Raw genomic sequence first — 23,363 nt, 5'->3', positions numbered from 1 at the left:
ACATCACCTGCTAACACCTTGTCCATGCCACCAACACCTCTTGCCTGGACAACTGCACAAACCAGTCCAGTCTCCACTCTCGCCTCCTGCAATCCACTCTCTGCCCAGCAGCTGCTGCCATGATTTCAAAATGTCACCAAGATCTCGTCTCTCCTCTGCTTAGCACCTCTCATGGGTGCCCACCATCCTGGAATCAAACCTAAGGACTTCGTTATCGGTCCTCCCTCTCTAAACCCGTCTTCTGTCCTCCTTCTTCCTCACTCTGTTAAGCCACAGGGCCTTCTCCAGTGAACAAGCCAAGCCCACTCTTTCCAGGCCTCTGCACTAGCTGCTCCTTCTGCCTGGAGGCCCTTTTCTCACTTCATGTGGCTTCTCCCTTCTCACCCCTCAGGTATGAGCTCAAATGTCAGCAGCATCCCCTCCTCAGCAAGGCCCTCTCTGACCATTTTTCCCCTATAGGTAACCCCTCCCCCCGACTTAAAGGCAACCCCATCACCCCGTCTGTTTTCCCTGGTGCTTACTGCAGTCCCAGGTGATGCTGCTGGTGGTGAAATTCTCCATACAGGGTAAGATCCTGAGGGCAAAAAGCTTAACTCGCCTCTCAGTCCATATCCCAGATCCTAGAGCCTGGATGGGCACATGGTAAGTGCTCATCAGTATTTACTGAACAATGGATGAATCATCCTGGAGCACCCTGAGGGCAGGGCTTCCATCTCAGACTGAGAGGGCCTATCCTCTGGCTGGCAGCCCACCTGCTACTCCACACTCATCACACGTCTCTACCCTCAGAGCCAACCAGGTGGACACAGCCACGTCCGGCTGAAAGCCTGCCTACCACTGCAGACCTGGGGCCGGGAAGGAGACAGCAGGGCCCTCCAGGGAAATTTTAATGTCAGAGTGAGGTGGCAACAAGGGTGATCCTTTGAGACTGAACCATCTAGGTGACCTTGGGCAAGTCAAGCCCCTCACCTGGCATCAGCATTCCCTGCTGCTAAAACAAGAGGTGAACTAGCTGGGCTCCAAGGTCGCATCCAGCTCAAGTGCTGGGTCTGTGGCTGCGGGGACATGTCACACCCCCTCCCCTCTCTTACAGTCAATGTCTCTGAAAGAGACTGAGGGATGGAGGGGGTCACCCAGGGGAGGCTGGACTTGTGGGAACAGCCAACACCTGGCTGGCACTCAGGACCCTGAACAGACCAAGGACTTGAAGCTGACTTGGGGACCCCTCTCCTAACTCCCAGGCCATGGCACCAAGGGGTAAGTGAAATCGGGTTCTGGCCAAGATGGGAGTGGAAGCCCCTGTCTACCAGAGCTGGTCAGTGAACAGGAAGGGACCAGCTCCTCTCTGCCCAGCAGACACTGTGGCTGGGCTTCCAGGGGCCCCCTAGAGCTGGAGGACAGGTTACCCAGCAGGCAGGAGTAGCAGTTCTCAAAGGCCCTGCAAGGGACTCCAATGTTGGGCTAAAAGGTTTGTCTACACCTGGCTCCCCTTCCTGAGCCTCCTAGGTCACACCTCCATCACTTGTCATCTTGCTGCGCCTCCTCCTTGGCCTCCATCCCCCCACTGCCTTTCAAGGTGCAGCCTGTCTCTCGCCCTCCCCTCCGTGCTCCTGCACCCTCGCTGCAGGCACCCTGGCACACCCTGAGAGATGAGGGCCCTCACCTGGTGGGCCTCCGTCCTGAATGCCATGCCCTCAGAACCTCTGTCCCCAGGATACCTCCACCCTTGGGCTCCACGAGGACCCAAAGGAACCTCTTGGATTCCTTTCTCCAAACCTATCCCTCCAGTGCCTGTGGCTCGGGGGACCCACCACCCCAGAGCCCAAGCTGGGACCCCAGGGAGTAGTGCTGCCTCTCCCATCCTCCCTCACCTCCCAGCCATCACCAAGTCCAGGCCTTTCTTCCCCTTGAATCTCTAAACTGTCCCTTCCCCTCAGCCCATGCCACAGTCTTGGTCACCTGGACAACAGCAATGGCATTGTCTCTTCTTGTCAAAGGCACAACACTTGCCTGCTGGGCTCATACACACACACCCCCCCCCATTTAAATCTTTTGTCCTGAATGAAAAAGACCCCCATGCAGGTGTCTAACCTCCCCCTTGCTTTGGTCTCCACCGCTTGCCCTGGGGCCCAGCCACCCAGCACACACTCCCCATCTTTCTCCAGACCATCAGGAGGGCATCTCCCACCAGACCACTCCCCTCCCTCCCAGCTTGGTGGGTTCTCACACACCCTTCATGTCTCACCCACCCAGCTGAGGCTGGGGTCACCGTACTGTATGCTAGTGCTCGGGATGCCTCCATCACAGCAGTCAGGACTAGTAACTATTATGCAACTGAGCTATTTCTGCTTGTCATGAACCCCAGCAGGGCAGGACTGGCCTGGCTCCCTCAACACGAAATCCCCAGAACCTCAACTGAGAATCAGGGCAGGCCGCACCCTTAGTCATCATCCACAGACTGAATGAGGGCACAGATGAGCCCGCCCTGCCTGGACGACACATCTCACTTCATCCTCAGCCCCTGGAGTAAATGACGTTGCCCCCATCTCACAGATCAGAAAAGTGGGACTTAGAAGTTAAGGGACCTTAAGCCCAAAGCCTGCTACACTTGATAAGTGCCTGGGCAGGAATTCCAAGTCTGTCTGACTTCAAAGCTTGCGTTCTTTCCAGCTATAAGACCCCTGGAAGGCAGGGTGGAAAATTCAAGCAAAAGCAAAAGCAGAGTAGCAGCTCCCCCCGTGCCAGGCACTGGGAAAATCCATCTCATTCAATCTTCAACAACAGGCGTATGAGCTAGGGATTATTATTAGTTCCATTTACAGACAAGGAAACTGAGTCATAGGCAGGTGAGTCACCCAAGCTTCCCCAGCAATTCGTGTTGCAGTCAAGAGGCAAGTCCAGGTTGTGGTAACCGCTCTGCTCAGCTCTGCCTGGGCTGCTCAGAGGGGCAGCAGTGTGGCTGCCTCTCCTCCCCCCTCCTCAGCTATGGTGCTGGCCTGGAACGGAGGTTCACTCTTCCAGACCAGGGACCCCTTCACCCCTCCAGGCCCTCCACCCCCAGGCCCAGGCCCCCTTCATCTCTCACCTGGATCTCTGGGGCAGCTCTTAACTGGTCCTCTTGCCTCACTTTGGCTCTAATTCACTCCCCAGGAAGTCACATGAAACAGGCCCCAGGAGCTTTCAGGTCCTCTTAGGATAAAGACTAAAACTTTTGCTGGCTTTGAAAAGGCTGACCTCTGCTTTCTTTGGGGGCCTCAGCCCCACTAAGAGAAGCACCCTGGCCTTGCTCCCTCATTTTCTATGGCCATTTTTGGGGTGATCTGCCAACCAAGGATCATTGTGGGCTGGTTTTGTCAGAATTCCAAGCACAGCTTGATCAGATCCATTCCACAGAGCAGACCTCTTTTTCATGAGTCCTTTAGGTCCCCCAGAAGGTCTTCCTAGCGTCTAACCTCTGCCTGTCCTGCTACAGCCTCAGCTGGTTCTCTTTGGCTCCAGAGGCTGTGGGGGAAGAAGCTTGAGGGTTCTTCTGGATTCAGCTTCCATCCACCTGCACCTCATTCCTCTAGCCATCTTACCTTCCCCTTCTTAGTGAGGACCTGCTTATAATACAGCCAGCCTTCCCTCCTGATATCGCTGAAGGTTGCGTCCGAGAGGTCAGAGGTTGAGTGTCGCTTAGAAGGAGCGTCGGCATCTTCAGAAGTGCCCCAGCTATCCAAGGACTGCAACAAGACAACAGAGGGCAACTCAAGGTGGTTCCCACAGTGCCAGCATCTCAGGAATCCCATGGACCACTCACAGCCACAAGGGCCTGGCGTGTGCCTGTGCTCTGCTGTGCTGTGCTGTGTGGCCTCACGGCCTTGCTTGCCCTCCATGAACCTCTGGGTTGAGGTCATGAGACATCTGTCCTGCGGAAGCCAGAAGGGAGGAAAGGCTCTGGTCTGCAGACTACAGGCCTCTCCACACCAGAAAAGCCAATCTGGAGCCTCTCTTAATTTTATAGACTTGAAGGAACTAAGGAAACAGAGGAAGTGATTCTCTCAACACCAAGTTAAATAAACAGAGGAAGTCAGAACATCAACAAAGACTAAATCAGTGGAGCAGGTAGTCATGTCCACAAAGAGTTAAACAGAGGAAGTGATAGTGTCAGTAGGACTCCGGTCACAGAGATGACATGTCAAGGGAGAGTTAAGTAAGCAGAGGAAGTTATAAGGAATAAGCCAGGTGACAATATCATCAAGGTGTTAAACAAACCAAAGTGAGAGTTTAAAATCAAGATGGCTTTTCCTGTCCATCCATAATCAAGAAGGTAAGGCCGTTTCAGAACTGACCCTGTTTCCCCAGGTCCTTAGGCTGGAAACACTCTAGCTTCTTCATCATTCTCAACCCTGTGTCCCCTACGCCTTTCTGATGTCCCTGGCCCCTGAAGACCCCACTCAAATACTGACCAAGTGCCTCCCCAGTGTAGGCACTGGTTTAGGTACCCACAGAGATCAAGCAGCGGACAAGCCAAATAAAACCCCGGGGAGACAGGCAGGAAAGGAGATGGATGCATGAATTACAGAACACGGGAAGTGCTAAGGAGAAAAACAAAGTGGCGAAAGGAGGCATAAAATATCAGGAGTGGAGGCTGAAATTTCATGGAGGGCCTAAAAAAACCTGAAGAAAGTAAAAAAATGAGTCACGTGGCTGGGGTGGGGAGCCGAGGAAAGGGAATCCCCGACAGGGAACGACGAGCGCAAAGGCCTTGGCTGGGAGGGTGCATGGTGTCTTTAAGTGATGACAGAGCCCATGGAGGAGGGTGGATCACGTGGGTGACACAAGGGTGAGTGGGTGCAGGGAGAAAGAAGAGGACAGAAGCCAAAGGAGCCCATTTCATATGACAGAGGTCACAGGCCCGGACCTTGTGCCAAGGCCCTGCCCAGCACTCCAACACCCTCGCCCACACACACACACGCCACTCACCCCATCAGTAAAGAAGCTTCGAAGCATCCGCAAGCTGGGTACTCGGTTTGGCAGGCGCCTGGGGAGCGAGGACCAAGAGTAAGGAATGCGGGACGTGTAGCTAAGACCTGAACCACCACCCTCCCCACACCCCAAGGCTCAGAGGCCTTCTAGGGAGGAAGCGCATTGCCCTGGTAAGGTAAGAGGACCCCAGGCCTGGGAGCCCCACCACAGCCCAGTCAAGCTAGCTGTGGCAAACCCACCAGCATCCTCACCGAAGAGCCTTGCCCTCGTCCCGGAAGGTATTGAGCCCATCATCGCAGGACTTGGAGCGTTCCGTGGTAATGGCCAACAGGTAGGAGGAGCGCCGGCGGCTGGCCTTGATGCTGCCTGCAAAACCACCCACATTGGGCCACAGGGTCAGTGGGGTGGCAGGTCAGGGGCTTCTCCGGAGCCCTCCTGTCTGAGCAGGGCCAGGAGGAGCTGAAGCCAGCCAGAATAGGTCAGACATCAGGTAGCAGACTCAACAGAGACGGTGGGGACCAGACAGCAAGGGGAAGGCTGGGGCTGGGGTTGTGGGTATGGGGAGCACTCACTGCAGTCCCGGGAGTAATGGCGGCCGAGGGCAAAGGTGAAGGTTGGGGAGGATGGGCTGGTGCCCAGGACGGGAGCTGAGTTCATGGCACTGGAGACCACAGCGGAGGCAGGGACGTGCTTGGCTTGTAGGTCAATGCTGGGGCTGGTGGGCTCATCTGTGAGAGTGGAGGGAGTGGCAGGTGAAGGTGGCTGAAAGCTGAACTTGCCTGTCTGCAACCCCCAGACTTACCTCCAGGCCCAGACCACATCTCCAAGGCCCCTTAGGTCTCCAGGGCTCTGCTGGCAACATGCCATGGCCAATGGTGCGCCATCAGCCAGACCGTGGTCATGGAGGCTTGGCCCCTGCCTCCCCCATCACATCAAGGGTACCAGGCAAGGGGTTCAGCCACCCTCCTTAGACCGGGTTCCTGAGGGCAGGGACTGTGTCTCCCCCGCCAGACTGGAGGCTTCTGGGGGCAGGAGCTGTGCTTCCCCCTCAGACTGGGAGTATTCTGAAAGTAAAGGTTTTACCTCCCCGTCAAGACTAGGAGCTCACTAAGGCTGTGCCTGCCAGCTCAGACTGAAGGCTGGCTGCAGGAGGCCAGGGCTGGTTCTCCTCTCCCTCCCTCCCATGGCCACACTACATCGAGCTCGCCACCCTCAGCTCCAGTTACCATTTCTCGGCTCCTAGATCCCAGTCTCATGACCTGTCATCTGGTCTTTCTCCCAAGCCCCTAGACCCAGCCCAGCCCAGCCTGCTCCCTCATATTCAGCAAATCCTAAACCTTTTCCTGCCTCACTCCCTCTCCTTCCCAAATGGAGGTGAGGCATTTCCCCTTCCAGTGAGGAAAGAAACCTGGAAATCGCCCGGCTTCTCCCTTCTCTTGTCTTTCCCTTATCTAACATCTACTCAAGAGGCAGCAAGCTTTCAGCACTCCCTCTGCTCTCACAATCAAGTACAAACTGCCTAGAGCCTGACAAGCCCCCTCCAGACCCATTCTGATGACCTGGAAGGGCATCCTGCCTCTATCACCTCAGTCCTTGCATATTCTAGTCTCTCTCCCTGAACCTTCTCCCCTTAGCTAACTCCTTCTTGTCCTTCAAGGTTTAGCCAAAATCTCCTTTCTCCAAGGTTCTCTCCTTGGCCACCAAGCCCCGGTCTAGGCTACATGGCCCTTCCCTGTCTCCTAGAGTTCCCGGTACTCCCATCACAAACCCATCCCACTGGATTGCTCTTGTCTGATCATATATCCCTCTGTGGGACCATACACTCCAGGGGAGCACAGAGCCTAGCACAGTGTCTGACACAAATACTTGTTGGGTGGATGGAAGGTTGGAGGGTGGATGGAAAGAACAAAGAGTTAAAGGGACAAAGGAAGGATAGAAGGATGAAAAGAAGGGAGAAAGAAATGAAAAAACAAAGGAAGGAGAGAAGAAGGAGAAGGAGGGAGAAAGGAATAGAAGGAAGGAAAAATGGATGGATGGATGGATGGACAGACAGAGAAACAGCTTGATCCCACCAGCATCCAACCCACAGTTTTTGCCCATGGTGACAGGTGGGTGGGGTACAACAGGGCACGGGCAACCAAGTCTCCCAAGACAGCCCCCTGCACTATCACTCACCAATGAAGGGGATGGAAGCCAGAGAGTCTTCTGTAGCTGCCAAAGGGGCCATCTTCCTGCCTAGACGTTCCCCTCGCCCACTGGTCTCTGGACCTGGGGACTCGTCACCAAACCCACGGTTCATCTGTTTTGCAGGGGGCAGCGGGACCTTGCGCCCTGTTGGAGGTTTCTGTCTCAGGACCACCTCGTCTCGGCGATCCTCAGTGGGAAGCTCCAGGGCCCGGGTGCTGAGTTCTGGCTGGACAACCCTGGGTGATTCAGAGGCCTCTGGGAGGAATGGTGCAGAGGACTGGGCCAAGTTGAAGGTGGGCAGCCCCCCAAAGGGTGAGTCTCGGAAGGAGAGTGCGTGAAGGAGGCCAGTCCGGCGCTGGAACGACGGGCTGTAGCTCCGGTACCCGATGTACCCTATGTCATCCAGGCCTTGCAGACCAGGTGGGGGTGGGGCCTGGGGCCTGGGCAGATCCCTGGATGGGCAGGCAGCAGTGCGGGCAGATGGATGCTGGGAAGCCCAGCCACAGCGCTCGAAGTGGGGCGATACCAGTGCCCCTGGCCCCAGTGCATCAGCTGAGTGGGTGGTCCGGCTCAGGTAGTCATCTGAGCGAGCTCGGTGCCAGCCTTCCTGGCCCAGCTGGCTCAAGGCACCCTGGGAGGTGGAGTAGGGCCATGGGTGGTGGGTAGTCATGTCTTCCAACCGGTCCTGGGAGGCACTGCGGACCCGATGGGGCATGGCGGGGCACCGTCTCTCCCCCGCCCTGCGGGGTACCTGGTTCGACAGCCAGTGTGACAACGCCTGCTGGCACTCCAGTCTGCTGGGGGGCACCCGGCTGCCAGGCTCCAGGAAGGCACGGGGTGTTCGGGGCTCTGAGGGGAGCTGGGGGAAGGCACCAGGGCTGGGGCGGGGCTGGCTCATCCCCAAGGAAGGGTTGTCCAAATGGGCGCGGGCAGCAGATGGGACGCGGGTTCCTGGGTCACTCCAGGCAGCAGGGCTCCGGGGGTCACTGGGCAGTGCTGAGAGGGGCTCAGGCACCATAGTGGCCCAGGCGGAGACCCGGGCTGGCGGGGCATAGGTCTTTCGCGGGTAGCAGATTGGGGGCGGCTCTGGGATGCTCCGGGCCTCTCCAGAATATGGTTCGTTCCCCTTCAGGTAGGCATCCTGGGAGTAGGCCTGTGTGGGGACAGAGGCAGGTGAGCGGGGCTTGGGAGGTCCCACAGGGCAGGACTACAACAACCCTGGGAGTTCAGGATGACAGAGAAGGGGATTGAAAAGAGAGGAGGAGCAAGCAGGGGCGGTCCTGAGTAGATGGAGGTAGGAGGGCATGCTGCACAGAGAGTGAGGTAGGGGGCAGAACTAAGAGGCCTTTGAGAGTCACACACACAAACACTAATACACACACACACACACTGGAGAAAGGGCCAGGATTTCTCCAAGACTTATGACAAGGACTGCCTTTAGCCACAAACATTCCAACATCTGTTTTCTGGGGTCCTCCCCCACACTGGCCTCAGCTGCCTCCCTGCTTCCTTATGTCCGACAGTGTCCACAGCCCCTCGGGTGGAGCTGGGAAATCCCACCAGAGAACCAGTCAAGGTGGCAGATGACAGAGAAAGAAGCCCATTAAGAGGTGTGTCTAAGCGGGGGCTGGGGGTAGGTGGCTGGAATGCCTAGCTGTCCCACCGTTCCCTGGATGGGGAGGTGGGGGCCTGGGAGAACTAGCTCACCTCCTACTCCTTCTGGGTCAGGTTGGGGGAGGGGCCAGACTGGCTGAGGGGCCTCGGGCCACCTTCTGCCACCCGGGGCCTGGAATTTGGCTCTGGGAGTTGAGGCTGACACTGCATTGCTGAGGAGTGACAGGGCCAGTGCCCAGGCCAGCCAAAAAAGGAGGCAGCCCCCAGGGACAGCGGCCTTGTGACCCTGCCCTAGCCTGCCCCTCCATGGGCTGCCTGGGGGGACTATCTCAGGGTCAAATGTCAAAGGGTGGGAGGGTGAAACCAAACACACACACACACACACACACACACACACACCCCACAGGAGACACAGGAACATACACACCCAGAAACACACTCACACATACATAGCGAAACACAATGAGACACACAGACAAATAACTACACCTCCAGTCCAGGGCACACACATCATGTGGTGAAAAGGAGCTAAACCACACCACCGCACACTCAGCTCCCTTCAGACCAACACAGCGGGCCGGGCCGGGGACACACATACCTCTCCTTCCTGCCATCCTGCTGGCTCCTCCGGCTCCAGCAATCACACCAGTGGGGGCAGCATCCCGCCGGCTTCTACCCTCCCCCGCCCCGCTAACCCCCTCTGGCCACTGCGTCAGCCCTGGCCTCCATGGCCCCCACCCCCAGTCTGCCCTCCCTACGGCTGCCTTTGGCTCCCACCGGCTCTCTTGGCTGGCGGGAGGAGGAGGGAGGGAAGGATGGGTGTGGAGGGCCCTCGCAGCGTCGGCGGTGGCGTCAGCGGCTGCCGCGGCCCCATTGGCCTCCAGCCTTGGCTCTGAACCACAGGAATGCCTGGGCCCCACCCTCTAGCCAGCAGGGATGGGGGTGCCAGGGGAGGCCTCCAGATGCTGACATCTGGGCCTGCCCCTCCTAGCCTGGGTAGCAGGGCTCCAGACTGCCTCCCTCCCCATTTCTTGCCCTCCTTCAGCTGAAGAGGGAGTGGGAGGACGAGCCCTACCTAGGTCCTGCCCTGTTACACTGTCCCATAGCTTGCCTAGCCTCAACCTTGGGGTGTATGGGCAGGGCCTGTGAGACTTGAGGGGAGCCATGCACCTCTCTGGGCCCTCATCCTTGCCTCCCCCTTGCCAGGAAGGGCAAGGGGACAATTGAGGCGAGGGGGTGGCGGTTCCCAGAGGGGCATGGTGCCAAGCATGGCACTGTGACTACAGTGACTATGAGAGCACGTCCAGGGCAGAAGCCAGTCCAGTGGCTCTCAGGGCCCCCTGGGATTGACACTCAGCCCTCCCTTGGGGGGCAGTGGCCTTGGGGGCAAGTAAGTTGGCATCTGGTGGGGACCTATGAGACAGGGAACTGGGCACTGGACAGAGAGAACTAACTAACTGCCTTGGGCTCTGGGTCAGGGCTGAGAGGTGGTCACAGAGAGACAACATGTGCATGTATGTGTGTGTGCACGTGTAAGTGTGCACAGAGTGTGTGGGTAAATAGGTACACATGTGAGTGCAGGGCATGCTGCATGCTTGTCCATGGCACCTGCTGTGCCCAATGCTGAGTGCTAGGAGCACTGAAGTGCCTGTCAGGGAGGAGAGTCTGGACCGCCCATCATGACTGTGTAAGTTTTGGTTAGTGTGTATTGGTGAGTGCAGGCACCTGTGCTGGCCCGGAGCTGTGATGTTTGTGGGCACACCTGCCACCACCACAGCGAGCGTTTGTGGTGTGAGCGAGTGTTCGTGGGATGGCAGTGAGAAGCTCAAGTATATGTGTTGTGATACACTGTGTATGTCTTGTGTTGAGGGGACCACATGATACTGAGGAGTATGTTGTGCTGTTGTGATGTCTGTGGCATTCCGGGGTGTTTGAGGGGGTTTGTGTGACAGTGGGTGCCTGTGTATGTGGTGGCGTGTGCCTGGTGTGGTGTGTTGAGTGCACTGTATGTGCCCATCACGTACTGCAGTAGATGGAATGCTAGATGGAGGTGCTAAGAGGTTATGTTATGTGGCTGTGTATCTGGCGTGTTCTGCTTGTGTACGGAGTAGTGAGCGGTGTGTTGTGTGAACTAGAGCACATGACAGTTGGGGGGGCGCTGTGTGCGTGGACACAACTTCAGGAGACACACTCACTTGGGTCAGGGAGAAGGTGTGAGTAATAGGCATCTCACGGGAGCCAACAAGAACCAGACTGGATGACAGCAGGTGACAGCAGCCTTCCTAACAAGAACGTGCCAGTCTGGCAGGGCCGCTGGGTCACCCTCCTTCCAGATATCCTGGCAGGAGTCCTGTCTGCCAAGGCCGGTGCCTCCCTCTCCCCCAACACAGGGCAGCCCTGAATGAAGCAACAACCAGTCCCAGCCCAGGGATGGGCCTGGCATCCCCAATTGGGCAATGCCAGGCCAGTGCTGCCCCCTCCCCTCTCTTCTCTACTTCCAAGAGGGGCAGACGCAGAAGGGAGGCCCAAGGAGAAAGGCTATACCCTGCCCCCCAAGCCCCAGGGATCCTCTACCTCAGAGTGCAAGGCAGGACTCACCAGCTGGAGGATGTCCTCATCCTTGGGCATGATGGAGAGCTCCAGAGTATCATCACTATAGAGAGAGGGCGGAGGTCAGGCCCAGCTGAGGCAACAGGGTCTGGGAGAACAGGGATCCTGGTTGTCAGGGCACCCCTAGGGCCAAGGGGATGGGGTGTGCAGGGACTCAGTGACCAAGCAGAAGCTATTATCGGAGAGGAGAGGCAGAGGGTGCTCACCTGTTCTGGATCAGAGCTATGACCTGGGAATAAGTCTTCCCAATGACGCTCTCCCCATTCACCTTCACCAGCCGATCTCCTGGGGATGAGGGGCAGGGCCAAGTGTGAGCAGGCCAAGGTATGTCAATGGTCCCACCTAGGAACCCCTGTACCCAGAATGGATGACAGCAGGTGACAGCAGCCTTCCTAACACCTGGGTCCAAGAATTCCATCCTAACCAGAAGGTCAGGAGAAGAGACCCAGAGGGGTGCAATGAGCTTGATAACTGGGACAGCTCACCTGTGCGAAGCCCCGCCCTATGGGCAGGGCCTTCATCCTTCACATTCTTGACAAAGATGGTATCCATGGGCTCCAGGCGGTGCCGGGGGGAGGGTCCTGGTGAGCATCAGCCAGGTTAACTGGGGGGACCTGCTGAAGGTCACACCCATGCACAGCTACACACACGGAGGACATACACTCATACAGACAAACAGAGATCCACACATTCAAAGGGGCACAGATGCACAGGATCAGACAGGAAGACACACTCCTGGGAGAACAAAAGCCTACACAGATGCAGAGCTGCTCCTTATGTATCCAAGCACTGTGCCAGACAGCAGGCTAAAAAGGGCAGAGAGACATGGTTCTTCCCCTTCTTAACTCACTGTCTAGCGGGACAGATAGACACCCACACACACCCACACACACACACATACACAAGTCACAAAGCAAAGGAAAGGGTAACATAAAAGAGGCTGTATCACGCCCTGCAGATATACCAGCAGGGAGAGACACTCCCATACACAGAGAAGGCCCACACCCACAGACCAGGGGGAGCTGCGGAAAGGCCCTGCAGCCCACAGACACCCAACACCCACACCTCCGACATCACACTGCACCCAAGCCATACTCTTCTGCTGCTGTCACCGTCAGATAAATGGGCCTGTTCTAGGCCAGCTGGCTCCTCCCCCACCACAGGCCTCTATCATGGGCACTCAGAAAGACAGTATCCCTATGTCTTCCCAGCAGAGACCCCAGGAACAGAGAAGAAAGAAGGCTGCCTATTCAAGGAATTCTGCCTTGAACACCCTGGGGAGCCTGGGTGCAAGTGAGGGATCCTTTGAAATAGCAAGGGTGACATCCAGAGATGTAGGCTCATATCCGCAGGGACAGCCCTTGGTCAGCTGCACCCCGCAGCAGCCGCCGGGCCCTGCGGCCCCTGTGTGTACCTCGGTCTAGGCTGGGAGTAACCCCAGGGCAGGAGTCAGGGCGTAGAGACCCACCCGCTCCCCAGAGTGCCACCTCGCCTGTGCAGTGGCAAGGCCCAGAGGGAGACCAATGTGAGGAAGGAAAGGGAAGGTAGAGGGAGAGTAAGCAGATGTCCAGAATGGCCACGCAGAGAAGAGCAAAGACAGGAACAGCAGACAAGGCCGAGGGGCACAGCAAAACCCAGGCTGACTTGGGGGATGGGGAGAGAAACAGGAGCTGGAGGATGAGTCCCAGGCACCCACCCCTCACCACTCCTCACCACCCCTTACCTCCTCCTCGGCCTCCATTCTCTTCCTCCTGCAGGAAGAGAGAGGTGGGTGTGGGCCTGCAGTCCAGCTCTCAGCAACACAGAGGGAGGCCCAGCCCCACCCAGGCGGGTGGGCCCCCTCAACCTCCCTCACCCAACAGCCTACCCTCTTATCTTCTTCCAATAGCCCAGCGCCTGGAGGGGGCAGGCGGGGTGTCTATGGGGGCATCAAGTCCCAGACCTGATTCCCCAATGACATGAGCTCTCTCTCATGCTGATCTCACCATGTCAACATCTCAGCTATCTGAAAGCCCCAATCCAATGGGGGACCCATGACCTCTTCCCCTGGGGAGCCCGAACCAAACATACTAACACAGAGAACCCAGACAGACATAGATAAGCAGACGTGGCAAGTGCTAACAGTGGCTATCAGTTCTTAGAGAATGGGAGGGGAAGGCCTGATGAGTGTCCCGCTGGGGGAGGGTATTTTAAGGCCCAGGAGAAGGCCTTCTGGGGGAGGGGAGTGGAGTGTGTAGGCACTTAATATCAGAAATAAGCAAAAATATGTAGGACTGAATCAGCTGAAGTGAAGAAGAAAGGTCAACACCAGCAAGCCACAGAAGTCAGACTAAAGCATTCAAGTTTGAAATGACAGAAAGACGGAGCCAGTGATGGTTCTCAAGTGGGAGAGAGTAGATGTGGAAATCCCAGTTAGAGAAGAGGATTCTGGCATCTAGGTGCAGGGCTAAGAAATTGAGTTAAGGGGACCCATTAGGAAGGCCTCTGGGATCGTCCTGGTGAGGGGAAGGGCACTGGATTTGGGGAGGAAATAGAAATGAAAGGAGAAGTGCAGAGACAAGATGGGCCAGCAGGACGTGGCATTTTAGAGCAGGATCAGACCTTTGGTATCATCTTGTCTGACCCTCTCCAGAGATCATCCATTTTACAGATGACTTGTCCAGGGCCACTCAGAGACCCAGTAGCAGAGCTGTGGCTGGAACCTAAGACTGGCACACCAGCCAGGACAGAAAGGCCTCTGGGCACTGCTGGAGAGTCTGTCTGCCCTACCCCTCTTGTGCCCACTGATATGAGCTGACAGCGCAGGGAGCGGGTGGCAGAGGCAGACAGATGCGTCTAGATGGCTGAGCTCCCTGCAGGTTCCCAGTCCTGGGCAGGTTCTGGAAAGGGAATGGAGCCTGTCCCTGGCTTATCCCGCCCTGGAGTCTGCCAATGCCCTATGTGAGCCAGGTCTCTCAGAGACAGGTCCACCACCCAGCCTAGACTACTCAGGCTGCTTTTGCCCTTGTCACCCCTCAGCAAGGACCCCCGAGAGAAGTTGGCCGGGGCCAGGAAGGAGGGGCATTCTGGAAAAGAGGGGAAGAACTGAAGGTTCCTGGGAACAAGGGAGCTTGTGTCCTCAGGTGTCAAGGGGTGGGGCAGTGCCCCTCCCTCACACCATCAGCCCCCACTTACACTCAGAAGCATAGCGGCAGTCAGTGAGAAGAGTATATGCAGCCCGCTCCCCTCAGATTCGAACACAGCTAGGAGAGTTGCACAGCCATGTACACATCATGTGCATTTACAGATACCAATATGCACACATGTGTGTACATGATCAGCATACTGTGTGTGCACATGTGCCCACATAAAGCTGTGCAAGTGCACAAACACAGGCAGTGAAATCCAATGCCTCAGTTTTCTAGCAAGTGGGACCAAGGTCTCTAAGGGAGAGCCCTCAGCAGCTGTGCAGGCAGTGGGGGAAGGGGAGAAACGGGTTTATTGACTCCAAAATAGATCTTTCTCCTCCTCTTCTGGGAGAGACTTGGGGAGGGAGCAGGGCTCTCCTGGGGAAGCCCTGGTTCTTGCCTAGGGCCCCTCATGTCTTCCTGCATACCTGCTTCACTTTCGGGGTCCCCTCGGCCCAAGTTGACACTGTGGGTTGGGCTGAGCAGCCCTGGTTCCTGGACTCAGGGAGCTTGACATTTATATGGGGGCTGGAAGAGTCCTTAGGGGTCAAGCAGAGAAATGCCCTCAGGTTACGGCAGGAGGAATGAAGCCCAGAGACCCACAGTGAGTCAGGACTTGTACCGGGGCTCGAACCTGGGTCTCCTTCATCCCAGCCCAGGGTTCTCTCCCGCACACGGAACTGAGGTCAGCATGGACCTGGGCTGCTCCGGGAGGGGTTCCAGAGGCATGTTAGGCCAGACTCACTGAGAGCTCAGGCTAAGAGGGAGCAGCAGACCCAGCTCAGAAGTGGCCAGTGGACAACGGGTCCCAGGACTGCCTCTCTCTGAGCAGGCTGTTCAGCTCCCAGGGACCAAGAGCCTGAAGTGTAAGCGAGCATCCTGGCTCCCTCACCTCCAGGTGTCCCGTACTGAACCAGCCACCCCTCCCACCTGCAAAGATCAAAATGACCCAGGCCACAGAGAAAGGACTGTGAGGAAGGGAACGGTACAAAGCAATCTCCTCGCCTGCATTGAGGCTTCCTCATGAAGGGCCAGGGCAAGGGGTGAGCTGGGCGTACCTTCGGGCCGCAGTGCACGGAGGACTCGGGCGGGTACACGATGAAGTGGCGCAGGGTGAAGCCAAACCCATCCTGGGGGCTTTTGTGCAGCAGCAGTGTCCGGGACCCCTGCCAGGGGAGGGGGCGCCCAGGAGAGCACCCATCTCTCGGGCCCAGTGGTGGCTGTAAAGCACAGGGAGACAGGTGAGCAGCCATGTGGCCCACAGTTCCGAGTCTGCACACTGCCTCCTGCAGCCCAGAGCACCTGAAAGGGACTGAACGGGGTCCATGGGGTTCCAGATACCCTCCTCTGCCCCTGACTCCCTCCTCAGCCCTTCCTTCCTCTCCCACCCTCATCGGCCCAAAAGCTTCTTCCCTCTTTCCTTCCCCTCACTCCCCTCATGACACCTTTGCCTCCAAGGAGACAACTCACTGCAGTGAGCCAGGTGTTGATTCAGTTCAGTTCACCAGACATTCACTGAGCACCTACTATGTGCCAGGCACTGGACACACACGACACTCAGACAAGCATACTCACATGCAAAGTGCACACAGATGAGCTCATACATGTGCTCTTATGTGGACACGCAGACATGTGTACACACAATTGCTCATGATCAATCTCACACACAGCACATGCCACACATACATACATATACACAGACGGACTGGCCCACACACACCCTCCAGGAGCAACAGCTGGAACAAGAGGGGCACTAAGAGCCTCGAGGGAGCAGATTGGACATCAGACACCTGAAGGGACTTCCTGAGGCTCAGGAGCCCAGCCCAGAGGCCTGGATGGTTCACAGTCACTGAGTGAGAAGCCAGGTGAGGGTCAGGGAACACTTTGCTGCCCTCTGGCCAGCCTGCTGGAATACTTGGGATTGCCCAGGATGACATGGCAGAGGGTGACTGAAGACGAGGGTTTGGGGACACACAGGACTGTTTCTGGGGCAAGAGGGAGAAGAAGATGGACAGTATCTGAGGGAAGGTTCCCTGCTTGGACACAAAGAGAGAGAGTGAGTGACAGGAGGGTGTCAGAGGGCAGACTGGATAAGATGAGAGCCAAGGGCGGGAAGCCTAGTGAAAAGCCAGGACTTCCTTGAGGGCTCTTCACCACCCCCCACTTCAGGCAGCCTGACCTAACCCCTCAGAGGACAAGGAGCTCCTTCATCCCCACCCTACACGGTCCTCAACCCCCTCATTCCTCCTTGGCACCAGAAAGAAAGGAGAGGCTGGAAGCAAAGAGGAGACCATCAATTCTGGGGTGAGGAGCTCCCACTTTATTCTTAAGTCTCCCTTACTTCCCCGTCTAATAGCTGGAGAAAGCTCAAATTTGCCACTCAAATGTACTGATAAAAGAAGTTCCATCATGTATCCATCCCACCTCCTGTTCACACATCTGGTGGCAGGAAGCTTGCCCTATGCCCAGCGCCATGCTAGGGAATTCTAGTGGGGTTGGAAAGATTAAAGAAAAATATGACAGAGGCAGTAGGCTGCCTTCAGGGCACACAGCCAGGTGGGAGATAGAAAAAGGATGAGTGATGTTCCGGGCCAAGGTGACCATTCTAACATGTACATCTGGAAAACTGCCCAGTTTTCCTTGCAAGGGTTCAAGCAAAAGCTGGACGGTCCACAGTCCAGAAGATCTTAGCTGGGATTCTGGCATGGGGGCCGAGGTCCAGTAATGGTCCCTCAGTTCCTTTCATTTATGGTGATAGCCTGGACTCTCCCACTTAGACCCACAGTCCCATGGGGGTCTGAGGAGCCCAGAGGAGAAAATTCTCTGGGAATTCTGCTGAGGTCTGAAATCCCTCAGATTTCCTATCTCTGCTTACCTGGCAATGAACTGATCAGGGAGAGAGACGGCCTCAGGCGACCCTTCACTGCCCCCTCCTTCCAGAAGCCCCAGCTCTTCTCCAGTGTGGGCAGCACCCCCTGCACACCCTCAACCCAGGCTCATTGCTTAGGCTGTTTGCAGGGCCATTGTTTTGCTGGTGTCCTGGAATAAGGTTTAAGCCACCAGCTGCCCCAGTGACGAGAAGTAGCTAAGACAGGTCCCCGCATGCCCCCCCACTCCTCCCCTAGCACACATCCTGCCTAGAGCTGCCAGCTGCCTGGGGAGTGCCGCCCTCTGGGGGGCCTGCCTGTCGCCCAGGGCAGTAGGCATGCATGCCTTCTCCTCTCAGGGCCCCTCATCACCCAGGCACTGCTGGCACCCCCAATCTTATCGCAGTCTCTCCCTTTTCCTTCTTTCCAGTTTCCCTTCCCCCATCCTTTCCAACTAGGCTTTTGAGAATGTCAGTGTGGTAATCTTCCTGCCACAGCTAACACACTCTTGCCTGAAGCAGGGACACCACGGCCCCATCAACAGCCATGCCTGGCAGCCCCACTGTAGGAAGCTTTCTCCCTTCGGTTGAACCTCAGTCTTTCTATGCTGTTACATAGGTTTGTTTCCTCTCCTCCCCTCCATCCGACCTGGGAAAATACTGGGGTCTTGCTCTTACCTTGATGGGGAGGAAGGTGACAGATGCAGGCACAGAGGAGCCAGCAATGAGAACTAGAAAGGTGATTAGACTGGGAAGGGTACCGCTCACACATGCCCCCAGCTCTGCTCTCTGAGGCAGGCAGGGAGACCAGGGGACACAGGGGGAGAGGCGCAGGGGAGGCACAGGATGTAACTGAGTAATGCTCTCCTGCCCAGAGCTATTTCCAAACGTTCCCACCTTCATGTTAGGAAAGAAGGAGACAGCCAGAAATGCCAACTGATTCTAGAAGAATCAATGGTGATAGCCTGGACGGCCCCAGGGCCACAGATTAGACGCAGCTGGACACGTGGTGGGCTGGCAAAACCAGGAACTAGAATGCAGGAGTCCTTCTCCCCCCAGGAGCATAAAGAGGTCATTACAGGGAGCACAACATTCATGCTGGGCAGGGTGCCCACTATGACTCACACTCTACCAGCCTGGTTGATCCCCAACATCAGAATCACTGCCCCCACCTCCCCATTCCTGCCCTGTCAGTCTTCACCCACAGATCACTCACCACCTGCTGGGGCCCATTCTGTCACATCAGTCTCCTTTGCCCACTAGAAAACCCTTGTATGCCCAGGTCTACTACCAAAGGGAGGACAGAGTGGTGCCGCCACTCCATTTAGTGGTACTCCTGCCTGCCTCTGGCTCAAGGTCCCTGCCAGCCCAAAGTCCCCAGGATCCTAGATGCCCCAGCAGCTCTTCAAACAACCCTGGTTGCCCCCATCCTTACACCGCCTGTAAACCAGAAGGCTTGAGCCCACTGGAGGCCATCACCCAGACTGGGGTTTGTCATCCAGCACCCCTGGAAAAGCTCTCAGCCACAATCCCACCCCCCTCACTGGCCTTTCTCCAGCTCCTCACTCACTCCCCACTCTAGGGCACTGGTCCCAGAAAGCAGGGCACACATAGCTCAAAGACCCCATGGAGCTGGTGGTCCAGAACCTCTCCCCCACCTCCCCACGAGGCCTGCCCAGGCCCCTGCCCATGTCCCCGACTCCCTCGGCGCTCACCCTGGCCCACCGCGACCCGGCCGCGTGGCAGTCGCTGTGACTGAGGTAGGGCAGCCAGAGGCAGCGCGGCTCCGGGGCACTGCAGTCCACACCGACGGCGCGCTCCCAGTGCCAGCCCCCTGCCCCCGCGCGGTCCAAGCGCCACACAGCGCTGCCGACCAGCGCCGCCGCCGGCGGGGGCCCCTGGCCCTGCCGGCCACTCCAGCCCCACCGGCCGCTTCGGCCCCACCGCGCCAAGGGCCCGGCTTCCGGAGCGGGGCGCGCCGCACACGGGAACACGGCCACTCCTCGGCGCCCAGCGGGCGGCGTCCTTGGCCCTCCCAACGGCAGACGGGCCCCAGGGGTCCCCGCCCGCCCCCCAGAGCCACGGGCCCGGGGCCCGGGGGCCCCGAAGGGACGACCTGCCCGCGCGGACGGCGGCAGGACGGCTGGAGCGTCTCCGCGCCTCCCGCTCCACTCGGCTGAAGGCGCGGAGTCCGGACACGCCAGCGAGTCGCGCAGAGCAGACACCTCCCCCTCCGGGGCGGCCCCTGTCCAAGGCCGCCCCAGCCCACACACTCACACACACAAACACACACACAGCGCCCCTGCACAGGCACGCGCGTACACAGCCTCTTCAGCCTCCCACCCACACAAAACTCACACCGTACCCCGCCTGCACACACCGCACCCGGCTTCCCGCGCCCAGAGAAACACACATTCACATGTGTACACATGTCCCTCACATAGGTGCATACACATAAACACACACCCTACCCACCTAATACAGACGTGCACCACACACACATCCAGCCACACACAAACACACACACGTTCACTCACTCTTCCTCTTTCACATACTCCACAGAAACACACATCAACACACTATTCCTCTGACATACAGATTGCGTATGGACTCCATTCATTAAGCACACACTCTGGACACCCTCCCATACATATATGGCCCACACATCCTACAGAGACACATTTGCAAACGTACCCACTTTGGCCTAAAAGCACACCAGACACTCCCCACATCACCACCCATATACTCTATACATATCTCACAGAGATACTCACAATCCCCTCGGTGGCAGATGATATGCATGTACCACCCAACACACCCACTACACACACACACTGCCTGGCACAGAAAGCAACACTCCCTCTCATAATACCCCATACCAGATAAACCCTAAGGCTACAGGTGGAGTCCCCGCCATCACTGTGGGGAAGTGTGACTGCCCCTCTTCACCAAGACCCACTGCCCATTCACTCTGTCCAGAGGGGCCACCACCAAGCTGACAATGGGTTCCAAGATGGCCCCCACACCACCCTCGCACGTGAGTCAGACAGGAAACCCAAGTGGATGGCAGACCCTGCCCTCCTCCCCTTCCTGGCTCTCTCCCTTCTCAGGCCCCTTCCCAGGTGAGGCTGGCTGAGGCCTTGGCTAGTAGGTATGTGACTATCACCACCATTTCTATCCCACTCGACTGTTCACAAACAGTGTGTTTCTCACCACAGCCCCTCGCTGTGGCCTCGGGCCACTGCTATGACCCAGTTTTCGGAGAAGGAAACTGAGGCTCAAGAGCACACAGCTTGTTATGGTATCACTGGGACTCCAAGCCCAGAACCCCTCACTCCAACCTTGGATCTTATTCCCAAATTCTAGCCAGCAGCTAGGGAAGGGAGACTGGGTTGGGGTGGTGAATGCAGCTCCAGCCAAACCCTGCTTCCAAATCTAGGAGTTTGGGGAGAAAGGATCCTAGCATTAGGCCCTTGCTGGCAGCCACCCAAGGGAGAACAGAGCAGAAGAGTTGGCTCCCTAATCCCATTGGAAGGACAGCCCTGATGGTGGACCCTGTGGGACGGAGGGGAGTGACATGGAGGGGAACGAGAGGAGAGGGGTCCCCGCAGCAGAGGGAGGAGAAATAGAGGACCATGGGGTGGGCAGGAGTGAGGGAGAAGGAAGAGAGGAGGAAGGGTGAGGGTGAGGCATGTGGGGGCCAGGGAGCGGTTTTGTTCTCCTGTTTCCTGTTTGCTGCTTGCAGGGCCCCCTGTGCGGGAGCTGGACCCCCACCCCCACCCTGGCGGAAGCCAGACGGGAAGAGGGAGGCTGCCACCAGCGCTGAGTCAGGAGGGCTTAGGGGCAGAGCAGGAAAGGACCACAGTCAAGGGTGCAGAACTCATGACATCTCCATCAGCACCCTCCACTGTTCCTTAGTCACTAGAAAACCAAAGATTCTGGGTCAGCCCCCTCCTGCTGGAAGCACGAAGATGTGCTCAGCCATGTCAGACTCTGTGGCCCCAGGCAGAGGCCAATGGCCACAGGGATGTCCTCGATCAGAGTCTGGCCTGTTCTCCCAGCAAGCAGTCTGTAAGTCCTTCTAGATACCTAACTTCCTTTCTTCTTGCTGTAAGTCCAGTCCCTGGTTCTGAGGAAATGGAGTGACTCTCTCTGCTCATGCCCCAGGGAGCCTCTCATGACCAATAGATGCTGTTGTGTGTCTGGACCAACCCTTGGGGGTTCTGTGTCCAGGGTTGCAGACACCTGGGAAGTGATGTGCCGTAGATAATGTCTCTTTCCTGCCCTCTAACTGGGCAGGGGCAGCAAGACCTAGCAAAGAAGGTAACAGCCTCGTCCAACACAAACCCACACATTCCCCACCCCTCCCCCTTAAACCCCAGCTGCTTCTACAGGGACATCAGGAAGGGGGTGTACAAAGTAGGGTCCAAGGTTGTACGTAGTTTGAGTAAATGATCCTCCAGGCCTGGGGAGCCTCTCAGCCCCTTCCCCCATTTCCTCTGGGAAAGGAATGTGGGGTGGGCCCCAGAGGGCAGTGGGGGAGGGGGCAAGGGCTGGGAAATACCAGGCGTAGCTGAGATTCTATTCCAAGCTTTCCTGTCTAGTGTGAGTCCTCCTTCCGTACACCCACCCCAGCTTCCTCCCCCCAAATCAGGAATTACCCAGCTGAGCAGTTCCTCCCATCATCCTCTAGTTTGACCAGCTTGCAAAATCCATTCAGCCTTATCTTCCAGGGGTCCTCGGAACAGGTCTTGGGAGCTGTATCCCCAAGGTGAGGGCATCTAGTTTTCTTCTCTCCAAATGAGATTATCATCCTTTACGGTTTCAAAGCACTTTCACTTTATCTCATTTGACCCTCACCCTAAGAACTGGATGTCCAGGTGTCATTTTTATATCCACTTTTCAGTTGTAGAAACTGAGGCTCAAAAGAGCACAAGTGACTGGTTCCGAGCCTCAGTTTTACAAAGCTGGGTCCAGATCCCAGGGTTCTAAAGCCTAAATCAGATCTTTTTCCCACCTCCCTCTCATTTATCCTCTCCACAACCGCGTCTTGAGTGCCTGCTGTGGGCCAGGTGCTGTGCCAGGGCCTGCAGCCCTTTGAGAATAAGACAAGAGCAGACCTTGTCCTCAGGACACTTAGGGTACTATTAGCGCTCCAGCTCCTGAAACCTTAGGGGTCTCCAAGTTTCAGATTCAAGCCCTAGCCAGCTGCCTTTGCCCAGAACAAAAGGAGACTCTTACATATCAAGGGGGGCCCTTTATCAGGGGTTTGGATCTCTTCTCCCTGGAAGGGAACAGTTTGTTTGAGGGTGGAATCAGAGCCCTTGAACAAGAGGTGGCCTAGGCTGGAGGAGCAGAAGGCTGCAGGGGCCAGCCTGACAATCAGGAACTGGGGAAGAGGAAAGTATCCTGGGGCCCAAGGGCCTGGGGATTTGAGGAGGGAAACTGATAGCTTGGAAGGGCCAGTGATTCAGGAAGTGAGAGAGAGGGGCTTCGGGTCAATCTGCCTGCTTTTCCTTCTGGTTTTCCTCCAGGAAAGTAGGCCCCAAACCACAAAAAGTAGACTCCCCACTCCGAGAATGATCTGGCACTTAGGAAGCTTCAGCTGGTCCCACACATACACCCATCACACACCACCAAACACAGAGCTATAACTACCCCACAACGTCACCCCCTGGACAGAGCATATCCACTGCCGGTCCTGTCCATCCCAGGCACGCAGGCAATGCAATACTCCAGGCATCTCACCGGCCCACGCCTGGGCCTCTGACCCCTGCCCCAGTCTCCTCATTCAAGGGCAGCTGCCCCCTCGGTCCTCCTCCACCCTTTTGCCCCATTCAGATGCCTGGTTCCCAGCGCCAGTTGTGTGCAGCCCTGACGTGCCCCAACAAGCCAAGCTGATGAGCTGGCCCAGCAGGCTTGCATTTCCCCAACACCCTCAATGTGCAGAT

At 57.0% G+C, this 23,363-nt stretch overlaps 1 protein-coding gene across 5 annotated transcripts in view; it reads right to left on the bottom strand.

Moving 5' to 3' along the window:
* The window catches only part of ARHGAP23 (Rho GTPase activating protein 23), a 69,337-nt gene that overhangs the window by 27,684 nt on the left and 18,290 nt on the right, over positions 1-23,363 (bottom strand). For 2 of the 5 annotated variants that reach the window (XM_090257212.1, XM_090257217.1), the window contains exons 2-12: positions 15,605-15,766; positions 14,975-15,085; positions 13,103-13,130; positions 11,865-11,960; positions 11,586-11,664; positions 11,368-11,422; positions 7,144-8,308; positions 5,541-5,696; positions 5,220-5,334; positions 4,966-5,023; positions 3,579-3,722 (exon numbers count right to left, since the gene is read on the bottom strand). In XM_090257212.1, the coding sequence (XP_090113338.1) occupies positions 3,579-3,722; positions 4,966-5,023; positions 5,220-5,334; positions 5,541-5,696; positions 7,144-8,308; positions 11,368-11,422; positions 11,586-11,664; positions 11,865-11,960; positions 13,103-13,130; positions 14,975-15,085; positions 15,605-15,766 (2,169 nt within the window). Of the gene's footprint in view, positions 1-3,578; positions 3,723-4,965; positions 5,024-5,219; positions 5,335-5,540; positions 5,697-7,143; positions 8,309-11,367; positions 11,423-11,585; positions 11,665-11,864; positions 11,961-13,102; positions 13,131-14,974; positions 15,086-15,604; positions 15,767-19,127; positions 19,575-23,363 lie in introns of those variants that run through there. The other 3 variants (XM_090257215.1, XM_090257216.1, XM_090257214.1) reach the window with 3 other exon arrangements.

The sequence above is a fragment of the Furipterus horrens genome, unplaced genomic scaffold, assembly GCF_987537825.1.
Source record: "Furipterus horrens unplaced genomic scaffold, mFurHor1.1.pri manual_scaffold_11, whole genome shotgun sequence".
Lineage (NCBI taxonomy): Eukaryota > Metazoa > Chordata > Mammalia > Chiroptera > Furipteridae > Furipterus > Furipterus horrens.
The sequence above is the reverse complement of the archived record's forward strand: the minus strand, read 5'-3'. Positions and strand labels throughout refer to the sequence as shown.